This window comes from Halictus rubicundus, chromosome 3, assembly GCF_050948215.1.
Source record: "Halictus rubicundus isolate RS-2024b chromosome 3, iyHalRubi1_principal, whole genome shotgun sequence".
Lineage (NCBI taxonomy): Eukaryota > Metazoa > Arthropoda > Insecta > Hymenoptera > Halictidae > Halictus > Halictus rubicundus.
In genome coordinates this window covers 16,362,220-16,375,876 of record NC_135151.1, presented here as the reverse complement: position 1 = coordinate 16,375,876, position 13,657 = coordinate 16,362,220, and the positions used below count along the sequence as shown (strand labels likewise).

Genomic DNA, 13,657 nt, shown 5'->3' with positions numbered 1-13,657 from the left:
CTTGTGCACGTCGAGGTAAAATACTGTTAAATATAAACAGCAAATATTACCAACAACATGTCTATTATCGTTCCAGGAACATATTTGTTTCGAATTTACACGAAAATCCGTTGTTAAGCTTGCACAAATAATAAATAACATCTGTAGTTACACCAAAATTCATTTAACATGTATGTCAAGGGGCCAATTCAGGGTGTAAATATACATGATACAGGTTGGGTTATTTCGAAACATAATTCTGGAATCCATTTAGAAATTCTTTAACTTCGCCTGACCCACATTCCCCACTTTCCCACGCTATCCTAATCCCATAATCCTCGGCTTTAGAACCTTCAGCTCGTTCCACCCAATAATGGACACTTTATCCAATTTCTTAACTTTGAACAGTAACTCTTTCACAATCTCTCTGCAATTCGTTATTGCAAATTCTATACTCTCTATTCTTTCACTCGTCTTGAACCCATGCCACCGTGCCTGTTATTGCCATTCGAAATTAGATCATCGTTCAATTATCCCAGTATCGATAATTCATTACTCGGAAGTCTGAACTTTGCCTTATCCTTCATTTTCGAAGCGCCGTGTCTGTTATTGAATCCCGAAATGAATATTCGCCTTCGACTTTTCAATGCTTCGGCGGGGCTATTATCGATCCGCGAAACGAGAAGTCGTTTCACTCAATTCGTTCCTCTAAATTCTATACCTTTTTATCCATTAATTCATCTTCGGCTGTTTAAGCTTCCCATCGATCCTCGAAACGAGAGCTCGTTCAATTATTCGGATATCTTTCTGAACACATACATCTACCCCGTAAAAACCGCATAATGGAACATTCGACGCATTTGTTATTCATACCCGGAACGGGGAGGAGTTCCCCGATATCCGGTGTTCTTCGGTTCCGCCGATTCGTTCGACATCTTTTCTTGGAATCATTAGACCGACACGGAAGCCGGCTAATGGATTATCGACAAGCGTCGCGCCACGGTTTTAAAGGGTGCTCGGAGCCTCTTCTTTCCGAGGCAACTTTCCCTCCGGTTCCCGGCGACAGCGGGTAAACTTCGCGCCGAGGTTTCAGCCCGTTCCTCCGGCGTCGAACTTCCAAGTTTCAGCTGTCCCTTCGGGCTGCTTCCGGTCGAAATAACGAGATGCATTCGAGGAGCCGTCCCCGAGTGCGGGGACGAGAACTTTATCGACTCCTGGACACACATAGAACGCGACTGGACAACGACACGAGCCAATTTTGTCGCCACCGGAGCGTCCCCTGCCGGTGATTCATCCCCTTGAATATTTCCCTCCCCCGAATTGGCAAACTTTCTTCCACTTCCGGGATAATTAGGAGCCGTGTTCTGCGAAACGAAATATTAGATTGCCTCGCGGTCCTGCATAAAATATCACTCCCGACACTGGGGGGAGAATAAAGTAATCAGCTGGAAATGATCGACCAGGTGTATAATTATTATTAAAAAAACGCTTGAGTTTGTCATTTCTCTTCTGTACCTCTCACTGTACCGCGGAAGAAAAATAAGCTCCACTTCGTTCGATTTTCGACAGTAACGTTAAACAAACGTAAATCGCTGCCAAACAACCTTATCACATTTCCTGTGAATAAATTACAGGTTTTGTTTTTATTACGGTAGAAATTGAATTTTTTTTTTAATCACGCCTCGTAGTATTCAAGTGAAAACAATGTTGAATTAAACTGCATTTCACGTTGGCATTTCTCACATCCGCATAACATGATCTAAATATATGTAAAAACCTGCAATCGCTGTTGTTGACAACCTGAAAGAATGCAATTTGCCCGGGGGGTCGTAAATTAAACTGCGTTGTTCTTGAATTAAACATTATTCCTCGCAATGGGAATTTATTCGTGGAATGCACGGGTCTGGCGCCGACAGATTTTCAACTGAACAGTTTCCCAAAAATAAACTGTTCTACTATAATCGCCGAACACGAAAAAGATACAGATACACAGATCGAATTGAGCGACCTCCTCTTCTTCGAAATCGGTACAGAGAGCAAACAAGTTTTCGCCGGAGGCACGTCGACGAGTAAAAACTTGGTTAGAACTGGAAAACAATGGTGGAATGATCTGTGACGTCAAAGAAAGTCGGAGGAAAGCCGATTACCCTCTTGTACTTTACGGAAATATGACTGGAATCACGGGGCTCGATGGGCGGTGAAAGTGGCGAGGGCCGCAACAAATACCGAATTACGAGAAAGAAGTGGCGTCAAAGGAACGTGGAAACAGGTTTCATCGAGCTGACTCGATCGGCTAATGGACCCTGCTATCGACACTGGGTCCCTTGTTTCCCGGAGCCCACGTAAAAATCGCGGCGAATTATGATCCACGGCTGGGAACAAGAGTTTCAATCAACTGGTCATTTCCCCAATCCTCTTATGAGTCTTTGTCCACCAGAGGTCCGACAAAGCAGGAACACTATCATTCGTCTGGTTCTATCCTACAAAATATCATATTTCTTACTTCACTGAAATACTCTGCCGAACTTAAACAAAATTATCCGCGAATTAACGTTATTTATAAACAACGTTTCTAATCCATTCAGTGTGCTATTGATTGTGGATTTTTATGCGAAATAAAAATTGTCCGCATATATTGCAAGGGGAGCCAAATGGCAATTTCTCACTCTGTAATGTCTGGACTGCGGATTTTATGCGTTTATGACAAAAATGGGTATTTTAAGCCAGTATGGGTATGGGTATGGGCGTATTTTAAAACAGTAACAACATTTAAAAATTTAAAAATTTAAAAATTCTGTTACATTATTTTCAACCTGTTAAACATATTGAAAAAGAAAATAAATTTTTACTTCACTCCAGTCTGTTGCAATTCAGGTAAACAATTTTTATTTTGCATAAAGATCGGCGGTCTAGTAATGACTTCAAGAAGTAAAATATAATATCGACAATATATCATTTTGATAACAATATCGATAATATTCTTGTAATCTTCCTCTGTTTTAAATATTACATACCGAGTCGGATATATCGATGTGAACCACTACTAGTCCAATTACAAAAGTTCTTCATTTGTCATTATTTTTTTTTTTTTGAGACTTTCGCCAACTAATTCGTGGCATTTTTCTCATTAAAATGACACGATATAATTTGAACTGTATTTGGATGTTTAATTGACGGAATGTAGATAATAGTAGCCCTACACGATCTATGTCACAGCACGGACCCGAGGACTGGGCTTAGATCGAGACTTTGATATATAAATATTATTTTTAATATATTTTCATACACATTGCTAACAACTAGACTGGGAATGTTATAAATTTATGACAAGATTAGACCAACTACAAAACAGTAAAAACGTTTAAAGGATTTAAAGATATGATTCTATTACTTTGAACTCGTTAAGATTATTAAAAGAATGAACATGCGGTTCCTGTAACTTGAAGTGAATACAAACAATTTTTATTTTGCATATAAATCTACAGCCTAAGAGCTAGTAACAACCGAGAAGTATAATGCGGACATTGAAGAACCCCTGTTTCTAATCGTTCGACCGTGTTCGACTAGTCTCCGTAGAAACATAAATTAATCTCGCGGCGAGCAATCGCTTTCAATCGAACGAATCTAATCCACGCAGGTCGGAACGAGAAGCGGACACGCGTACAGTAAAATATTTGTCGCGAACGAGATTGTACGGGACGCGACCTGTCCCTTCGGCCGAGAGAGCCCGGCGACTTCTCGAAGCCGAGAGCTTTAAAGCTTACGGTTGAATCAATACAGAGAGTAGGAACGAGATAGATAGACAGACCGGGAGGAGATAGGAGTGTCAAGGATAAGCGAAAGGAAGGAAGGAAGGAAGGAAGGAAGGAAGAAAGGAAGGGACAAAGGAGGCCAAGGAGATTCGACTTAGACACCCGGACTCTCGCACGTACACGCTCTTTCTTCGATCCTGTCCCTCTTTCTCTCTTTCTCTATTCTGACCGTGTATTTTTTCCGGGTGTATATGTGTGCCAATAGCTCGTCGATAAGTGTTGTTGGCGTGGTTTCACGATTATCGGTGCAAGGCGATCTCTTGTAACAATATGACCGGCGACGCGTCGGCATGGACGCGTTCTGTCGGTTTCTGTGCAACGTGCTTCTAGCGACAGCCGTCTTATTCAGGAGCATCAGTGAGTACGATCACAAACAATCTGCTGGGTGTAACTGTCTGTCACGCGCTGCAATTACGTTGCATCTGCTTTGTCCAGCAACTTTCAATCTATCCCGATCGATCGGCCGACGACAAGCGACGCGGTTCGATCCGAGCTACTTTTCGGGCTTTCCAGCTTCGCGAGATTCCGGCGCGATTGATCCGCCAACGGTCTCTCGTCCGGCCTCTCTCTCTCTCTCTCTCTCTCTCTCTCTCTCTTTCCGTATTTACAGTCCCAAAGGCCTCCCTTATTCCCGTTCCCGTCCATTTATTTCCGTCCAGGAGCTCTATCTTGATACGTCGAGGACCGGCACTATGACGTTTTTCGTTATCGTAAAAGTCGAGCACACCTTTCCACGAACGGCACTGGCGGCGAGGCTATCGATCGGCCAGGTTATTTCGCGCCGTGTTCTGTCGCTTTTTCGTACGTAGCCTCTCTACGGCCGCTCGTAAAACGACTAAAGAGCCCCCGGTGCCGGCGCGGCGTCTCACGCTTTCCCTTCGTCGACGTTGACTACACCTATCCGAGCCTGTTACGAGTCGTGAACCTTGACCCTCTCCGCTTCCTACGCGTTCTCCCGGAATACCTACTAACCGATGCACCGACGCGACGCGACGCGACGCAACGCAACGGGACCGCATGTTGCACCGAGTAGACGCCAACGATGAAGTAGAAACGGCCGTCGCGGGGCGGACCAAACTCCGCGTGGCCGGAAAAGGTCTCGAGGGCTCCGAGACGACGGTTGATGATATTTTTATGGCTATCGAGGATGAAACAGTGGGGCCCCCGGATATTGAATAGCCGATATTACCCGGGAACAAAGTAGTAACACCTGGAGAAATGTTTTGCGTTATTTTTGATGGGCGGGATGATGGATTGTGTAACGAGGCGGGGTATATTGAAGCCGATCGGGAGACTGGGGATAGCTGATGACCAGAGTAAATTTTAGGAGTATCAATTCATTCGTAGCCTCCGTGAACTATCGATTGTAACTTTACGTTCAAACTTTGTTCCGGTTTATTGTGGTCCCGACATTCATTCGTAGCTTCCGTAAATGATCAATTGTTACTTTGTGGTCGAATTTTTGTCGATCTTGTTGGAGATCCATTAACTACAGTCTTTTCTCGATATATGTCGCGAATACCTGGCTGGTAACAGTCGCAGAACTATCCCCACTACAGCGGGGTATACCCCGTGAGGGGCAACGAAGCTCGAGAGGCCTCGGACGCCGGGAAGTGTAAAGGCGCGTGAATCAAAGCATCTCCTGGACGATATATGTCGGCGGCAAGACCCGTGTTTTGGACATATATCGAGAAAACACTGTACTTGTAGGATGGAGCGAATGCATAGGTAGAGATTAGTGAAACGAAGGTGGAGACCATTTTTAACATGTATTTCGGTTGTTTGTAAATGATCCGCTTCGCAAAGAATGTGCTACGAATTCATTAGTATACCGAAGAATATTTTTATATCTTTTCGAATATTTACATACAACAGTCTATTCTTTAATGAAAAGGAACATACATTTTTCTTTGACTTGAAATATATGTTTGTCGTCCTTCGTTTGTTATTTGTTCGAAATATTGCAAAATTTGTTGACGTTCCAGCGGAAGGCAGCGAATTCCATCCCTCCGGAACGAAAATGTTTTGATAAAATATTTAACTAGTTATTGTCGCTAATATCGAAATTTCAACTTACAGGAAAACAATCACACTTTGACACATAATTATAGGTAATCTCCTTTGAAAGATTACGCTCTGTCATTCCACTAATTTCAAAATGACTTATTAGCTGATTATCCGTGTAATAGTTTCCATATATGTATGTAATTCATAATTATATTACATAATTAAATGATACTTACGTAATTAGTATGATCTATGCGAGGGTTATGAATAGGAACTACCTGTTTATATAAGAACTACACTTAACAAAAAAGAAACATTACAACATTTTCTCGTACATTTTTATTTTGATGACATTCCTTATTCCTTTCGCGCATTTCTATTTTAAATTACAGTTAAACATTAGTAAAGGAGTAGACCATGCGCTATAGAGTAGATCTTGTATTTCATTCTCCATATTATATTATTAGTAGTAAAACTATCTTCCACTGCAATCGTATCAATTTTAATCAAACACCTTCCTCGAACACCTGCACCTTCAAACTAACATGCATTCAATCGCAACTATATGGCTTTTTATAAGTATCTTGACATTTGTGACTTCTTCGAGGTATATGATACAGTGTCATGACTAGACTGCGGATTTTATGCATCCATGAGAAAAATGGGTAGGCTTATTTTAAAACAGTAAAAACATTCGTCATTTTCAACACAGTAAACATATTAAGAAAGAAAATAAATTTCTATTTCACTCCAGTTTGTTGCAATTCGAGTAGAAAATTTTAATTTTGCATAAAGATCCGCAGTCTAGTCATGACAAAGAATATGTGCTTACTGTTGTTCGTCTCCCCGTGCAGTTAACGTTGGGCAAGAGGAATATTATCCAACGTCGTGTTGCATAAATAAAAGTTAAAATAACTGAAATATATTAGTATTTCTAACATTACAATTATTTTATTTTTAATATTTTCATTGTCATTTTCAATTATCAGTTGAACAGGTACTTTTTTCATTGCAACACAGAATTCAGAAAATAATGACTAAAATGCGGCAAGTGTCGAAACGCTTTCAAACAGAGTATCGTACACACTTCTAAACCACCGACAAGCTTACCATAGTAACCGAACATCTCCGCTGCTCTAACCAGCTTCCGAACAATCGAACGCTGCTCGGAACACTCGTGGGCAGGAGCGAGACAACAATTGTGATTGTTTTGATTTTTCAGAGAACGGTCTGCTCTCGTTCGAGAACCCGAACTACCACTTGGACCCAGCCCGGTTGGACGACGCGTTGAATAGCAACGGGAACGGCAGCTCTCTGTACGATGAGCTCTATCAGGAATTAGTCGGCAACGGGGGCAGAAGCGGCGAGGTGACCGGCGGTGACAGAGGCGGCGAGGTGACCGGCGGCGGGGTCGGCACAAGAGTGCAGGCACGCAGAACGTACGCCACCCTGGATTTAGGCAGCATGGGGGTTGACGTCACTCAAGGTCCCCTCACTCAAGATTCCGTGACGGAGGACGCGCCGGACAATTCGGACAACCATAACCTAGGGTGAGTAGCCGTCATTTCGAAGGCCCGGGGCATTGAACGGATCACGTTCGTCGTCGAACCGGACGGCCGACGTGACCGCGGCGTTCGATTCTTCCGGCGACGGTCACCGGGTATTCTTCCCGGGAAACTTTCGGCTTATGAACGCCGGGTGCATCCGGAATCGGGACGACGGGATTACTCCTGTTCGGCTCGTGTTTTCACGGGATTCGGACCCCGCGTGTGTCCTTAGCCCGGCTACACACCGTGGCCCGTGCGATGCCCCGAATAACGATGTACCAGGTGTCCCTGATACCGTGATGGAGTTATCAGGTTTCTCGGAAGGTTCCGTCGTCCCGCGATCGATGCTTTAACGACACCGCCGAAAGAAGTCCTACACGAGAGACGGTGACAAATTGTCGGGAACACGATACGCGAACCCGCGCCGCGAATTAATAGTCTTCACGTGACGGATTAATGTTGCGACAAGTCGATCACACGACGATGGAACGCCGCGACAAACCTAATACAACAGAACGGTGCCGGTCAGGGCAACGCCGCGCCGCCGGGGCAGTTTGTTACGTCGGACGCGTGCCACACCCCCAACGACGGAACGACCTCGACTGATTTTCTATCGATGAAGATCGTTGCTGCTGCATGCCGCGAGACTGCAATTGTGACTTTGAACGGAGTGACACTGAAAACGAAAATTTATGCTATTTTTTAATCACTTATATCGCGACTACCTACACTCGAATCCTTACGCATACATTTCTATACAGGGGTTCGGCTACAGGTGGGAGAAAATTTAAGGGATGATTCTCTAAGACAATATCAGACGAAAATGAAGAGTAACAAAATCGTGATTTCGGCTTCATTTCTTAGTTATTACCTATTAACACTTTGATCGCTAAACTAGAAACCCCAAAAATTCCATAAAATCAAAGCAAGATATTTAATGAAATAAAAATTGAAAAAAATTAAATGTATGATACCGAGTAGTCCTCCAACTTTCTTGCAAGTTACAGATCCCAATCAAGTTTGGTACAATGAATACATCAACGTAAAAATTCATTTTAAAACCTGCACAAATAATTCCGTCACCCACATATGGGTGGCGTGGCATGCAACGTGTTAAAACTCCGCCTGAAATGCGGCAACACGGTTAACAGAGAGGTGTACGTTGCGTACGTCATAGAAGCACGTGACAGTCACGTGACAGATACTCCGCGTGTCTCGCAAGAAGTCACCTGGCAAGAATTCCGACTGTAAACCGTCGGATCTAGCCGAATTATTGGCTAAACTGTGTGACGTCAAAGCCTAACCATTGGGCGCGAACGAGGACCCCCTTTAGTACCTGACTGTCGCGCCTTTATGATGTATAAGCAACGTGCACCTCTGTCGGCAGGGTTGCCGCATTTTAGGCGAATTTTTAATTGATAATAACTTCTTCGCCGAAATCGCAGTTTCTTTATTCTTCATTTTCGTCTGATATTGTCTTGGAGAACCACCCCTTAAATTTTCTTTCACCCGTAGCCAAACACTATATTCTTAATCCTGCTGATTTGAAATCGATATTGATCTCCAAATAGTGAACGATTTAACCTGATCACTTGAAAATTAGAATTTAAATCGGACGTTTGTTACTATCGGTCAAAATGGACCCAAATCCCCCCACCCAAGGCAGTTTCTATAATTATAGAATATTCTGAAACCCTCTTCGCGTCTAATAGATACCTAGTAAGTCCTTTACAGAGTGTTTCGTGAGATGAGAAGAAATTTTTAGGTATACAGATTTAAGCAAATTTACAAAATTATTACTATCTATGAGATATAAAGAAAGTTAGGGTGCATTGTAGTTCTTTAGAATTCACGAGACATTGTAAATTGAACCACCTAGTTCATTCACTTGCAAGTCATTTTTAACCACAGGACGAGTTCGGAAATATCTCTGTTGGAATTGAAAATGGAAACGAATATCGGAGACAAAATTATCCTTCGCCGTAATAAAATGGTACAAACGAATTTTTTGTTTGAAATTATTTTTAAGGATATTTAAAGATTATCAGTGGGTTATAACTAATGTCAAAACGGACTTTTAGTCTAGTGTACTATCACTATCAATTGCCCTTGAAATGCGAGGTAACTACATCATTGATAAACCGATATCACGTTTCTGAAATCTAACAGCAATATTGGATTACATGGATTAGTGGTTCCTTGACAGTTTACGAGCAATACCTAAAGCTTTCGGAAATTACCTACGTTTCGATTGATCTAACCTAGATTTCTGTGTACAATGTCATTTCAACACAAATCAACACGCTCATTTCTTTCAAACGACCTTGAGAACAATATCGAATAAAAAATTCATTCGTGTCATCCGATTTGCCTCGGTGTACAGTGATTTCTCTATACGTGTCGTCAAGATCTGGATGATAAACGTCGCGGAATTATCCCCACTACTGCGGGACACACCGCGTGAGGGGCCGCGAAGCTCGAGAGGCCTCGGATATAATAACACGGCTCGTGTATCCTGGATGATACACGACATGTATCGACAATGACATATCAAGAATTGACATATATCGAGAATTCACTGTAATTTTTATTTCGAATATATTTTCATTTTCAATTTCAATCGAGGCATTTATACACATTTAGTGGAGACGCATCTCCACCCTATACGTAGGAGGTATTAAAACTTTCTGCGTCACGTTTCGTGAAACACCCTGTAGCACAGGACGCGCTCAGAGAAGTCATAGAACAGATCGTCGCCCCGGCCGAAATCGTCCCAAACGAGCCCCGAATAAAAAGAAGCGATATCCCGGTGTCGAACTGCGACGGCGAATCTAATATATCCGCCGGACGAAGATGAAAATACCCGCGATTTATATTCGTCCCCGTAACTGTCCGCCATTTTCTCGGGGATATTTTTATGCTTTTGCTTTTAAACATGAGCCGATCTTTCGGCGCCCTTCCGCTACGGAATTTCTTTTATCCCGGGCGAACTGAGATATTCCGGCGAGGAGCCCTTCTCGAGCCGCGGTGTAGCCGAGGGAGATCGTCTCTTCGTGAAGCGAAATCGAACGATTCCCTCCTCTCTCTCCTCTCTCCTCTCTCCTCCTCTCATACCGTGCCACGATTCTGCACGTAGTAATATAAGGTCCGGCCACCTAGAGCCGTTGATAAAACTTCCGAGTCGGACCTCATTGGGATACCGCATAAAATTTCAATAAATCCGGACCCGTGAAAAGGGGCTTGGACAGAAGGAACGAATGGCCGATGCTACAAGCCAGTTCGAACTTATTTCCGGCAGTTACACGCCCCCCTCCCCTCCCCTCCCACACCCTGTCTTCCTCACGTTTTACCGTCCGCTGGTATATTTGTCCGACCGGTCGAAATTCTCGTCTTTTAGTTCCCAGACCCTCGTCGACCCCCTTTGTCTTTCGAACCTGTTATCGAGCTCCGGCGAGCTATCGAGCCGCCTTAAAGAGAATCACGACCCATTCGTCTTCCGATTATGATGGAACGACGGAATGAAGTCGTCGAATACTTGTCGCGTCGCGGGTCATTACTTTTTTCCGAACGTTGATCGATTGACCGGATTTTTCTGCGAATTCACGTCTTTCCGGAGCTGGTTGATCGAAAGAAAAGTGGCAGTAATTATTGCCGAATGACGATTACGTCGCTTCGTCAGCGTCTTTTTGTAGTGCCGTTTAAGATCCGATCGTGACAGTTATCTCAACCATTTTTATGTACCCATTCACAGTGATTTCTCTATATATGTCGCCAAGGCCTGGATGATAAATGTCGCGGAATTATCCCCACTGATATCCTCCTGAACGATACACGACGCTGGCAAGACCCGTGTTGTTGACATATATCGAGGATTCACAGTATTTAAGTTGAAAATATTATTCGCCAGACGTAAAGGCAATTTTTCAATATGTGATTGAACAATTAATTATCTTGGTCACAAATAACAATTATAAGTGACCTGTGTCGTTGTGGATAACCATTCTTGACAAGGAGTATGCTGTTGCGGTCCCTTATAATAAATATCGATGAAGGAAATTTATTTTGATCGCATATGACATTGATTTGATATTAATGAGGAAAATTCATTTCGGTCGTTCATAACCGCGTGCAATATTGTTTCGCATTCAACCAAAGCAATAAAAGTTTCCGAATCTGTGTCGAACCAGTGTTTTCTTTTAAACAGAAAGTATTTATGAATTAATATTAATTAATATTGTAATTATAAACGGAGAAATCAATAAATCATTGATTGAAAGGTTGAAAACGTATACTGTTGAAATTGTGATTATCGTTGAAGTATTGCATCAATTTCGTACGAAACCGATATTGAAACCGTTTAATCGAAAAAATAATTATCCCGTCACTCTTTTCCGTTTTGATTATAATTAAACTGCGGAGTTTCACGAAAAAAAAATTGAAATAAAAATTGTAATTGCAAAATAAAAATTACCTGCATCAATTTCAAGCTACCGGACGTACATAGACATTTATTTCGTTTTTTAATCATTGTATCAAGCTGGAAATAATTACAACAGTACAGTTAAATCTTTTAAATATTTTTCCTGCTTTGCGTCGACTAATTTTAAAATCTAGTTATTAGAGTTATGGTGATGCGCTTGCTGTGTAATAATACTGTTGTCATATCATACTAGAACTATTAAAAAAAGCCCGCTGAAAGGATTTAATGCGGTTGCCATGCACGCAGAGCGCGTAAATATTTAAAAAACCATTTCGCAGAAAACGTGGAATTCTGCTGACCACAACTGTTGACGGAAGCTGCTTTCTGCTACATAGGGCAGATAAAATCTGTGCTCAACATTGTTTAAATTTTTATTATATGTCAGACTTCATTTTGCAATAGCCGTTACGAAAAACATAAAAAATCGCGATTGCAGGCAGATATGAAATTCAATAATCGAATCGAATTCGGAGAATTAAACAGAGCACGATCGCAGGAGGAAATTATATTTCTTAAGGGCCCGGGATAGTCACTCAACTTTTTAATTAGTAATTTACATTCACAGCCTTCAGACACAGATTTAAGATCCGTCTTGGTCTTGATCCGACGGGTCTTAAGTCTGTGACTAAACTTGTCACAATTTTTGCTCCGTATTATCAAGTTAACTTCAAGTTTTTCGCTTTATTTCCCAGAGAATCAAGACAAAATATTGCTCAATTTGTAGCTGGAGATATTTTCTAGTGCGCGCTGTTCTCGATTTCATCCAGAAAACTCATCCAATGGCATAAAAATGCTTGGATTTTTGATATTTCTAACGCTTATATTACCAAATATCTGCATAATCTCGGCAGCTCCTGACCAGCGAGCACTAGATTGAACCTTCCTCTTTCGAATGAGCCCTTTCCCAGCGACAAAATATTCTCATGTAAGGACGAAAAGTTGAGGCGCGTAAAACCATTTTTTGATGGTAATGTAGTCACTCTACCTTATCGCGAATCTACGAAGACCGGGCCCTTAAACGGAACGATGCTTCGACTGAGCGTTCCGCGTTCTTAGCGAATTAAGACTTGCAGCGAGAGGGCAAACGCAATTGAACAAGAAGGAACAACTTCGATAGACGATTTGGAGCTTCTCGGAATAGTTACAGGGGCTCCGGTGCGATTTTGTTCAACGGACCGGAATTCCTCCTCGACTCTCTTTCCTGTTCGCGCGGCGGCGTCCAGTTCCTTCGTCCCGGGGATCTTTCAGCAGCAATGTTTGGAATTGCCGACAGTCCCGTCCCGGCACGTTAATCTTGCAAACGAGATTTTCGAAAGGTCGAACCCGATCCGCTTTCGTCGATTGCCACTCGCTCCAGTCCACTTTCCGTTAATATCGAAATTAGATTCCCGGAACACTCCTGTAATTAGTTTCCGCTGGCCCGGCCTCTTCTTAGTCGCTGCTATCAAACGGCCGAAATTGTTTCGCCAGCAATCGCAAATATAAAAGCGCTTTCATACTGGACACTTCAGTCTACCATTACTCCGTCTTTGAATGTATTAAGAACTCTTGCACTGAAAATACTTGATTTCAAGTAGAAAAAAACTGGAAAAATAACTTACAGTAGCATTATATGATATTTGGTCAAAATTTATTGATTGAGCAACCCCACTTTCGTCGGCGGTAAAGTATACCACAAAATGAAGATGACGGTCTTGTAAATGAGAAACGAGAACGACCAAAAAATTCAATTTTTACTTGTTATTCGTTGACAGAACATGTTGTTTGGAGCGCGCTACTTACTTTGATCAAGAAGTTTATTTAGAAGAATTAACAATTAACACTAAACCTAC

General features: G+C 42.3%; 1 protein-coding gene across 1 annotated transcript in view; it reads left to right on the top strand.

Annotated features, from left to right (window-relative positions):
* The window catches only part of LOC143352908 (amyloid beta precursor protein binding family B member 1), a 289,994-nt gene that overhangs the window by 167,705 nt on the left and 108,632 nt on the right, over positions 1-13,657 (top strand). The window contains exon 4 of the mRNA XM_076785940.1: positions 7,021-7,348. Within this exon, the coding sequence (XP_076642055.1) occupies positions 7,021-7,348 (328 nt within the window). The remainder of the gene's footprint in view (positions 1-7,020; positions 7,349-13,657) is intronic.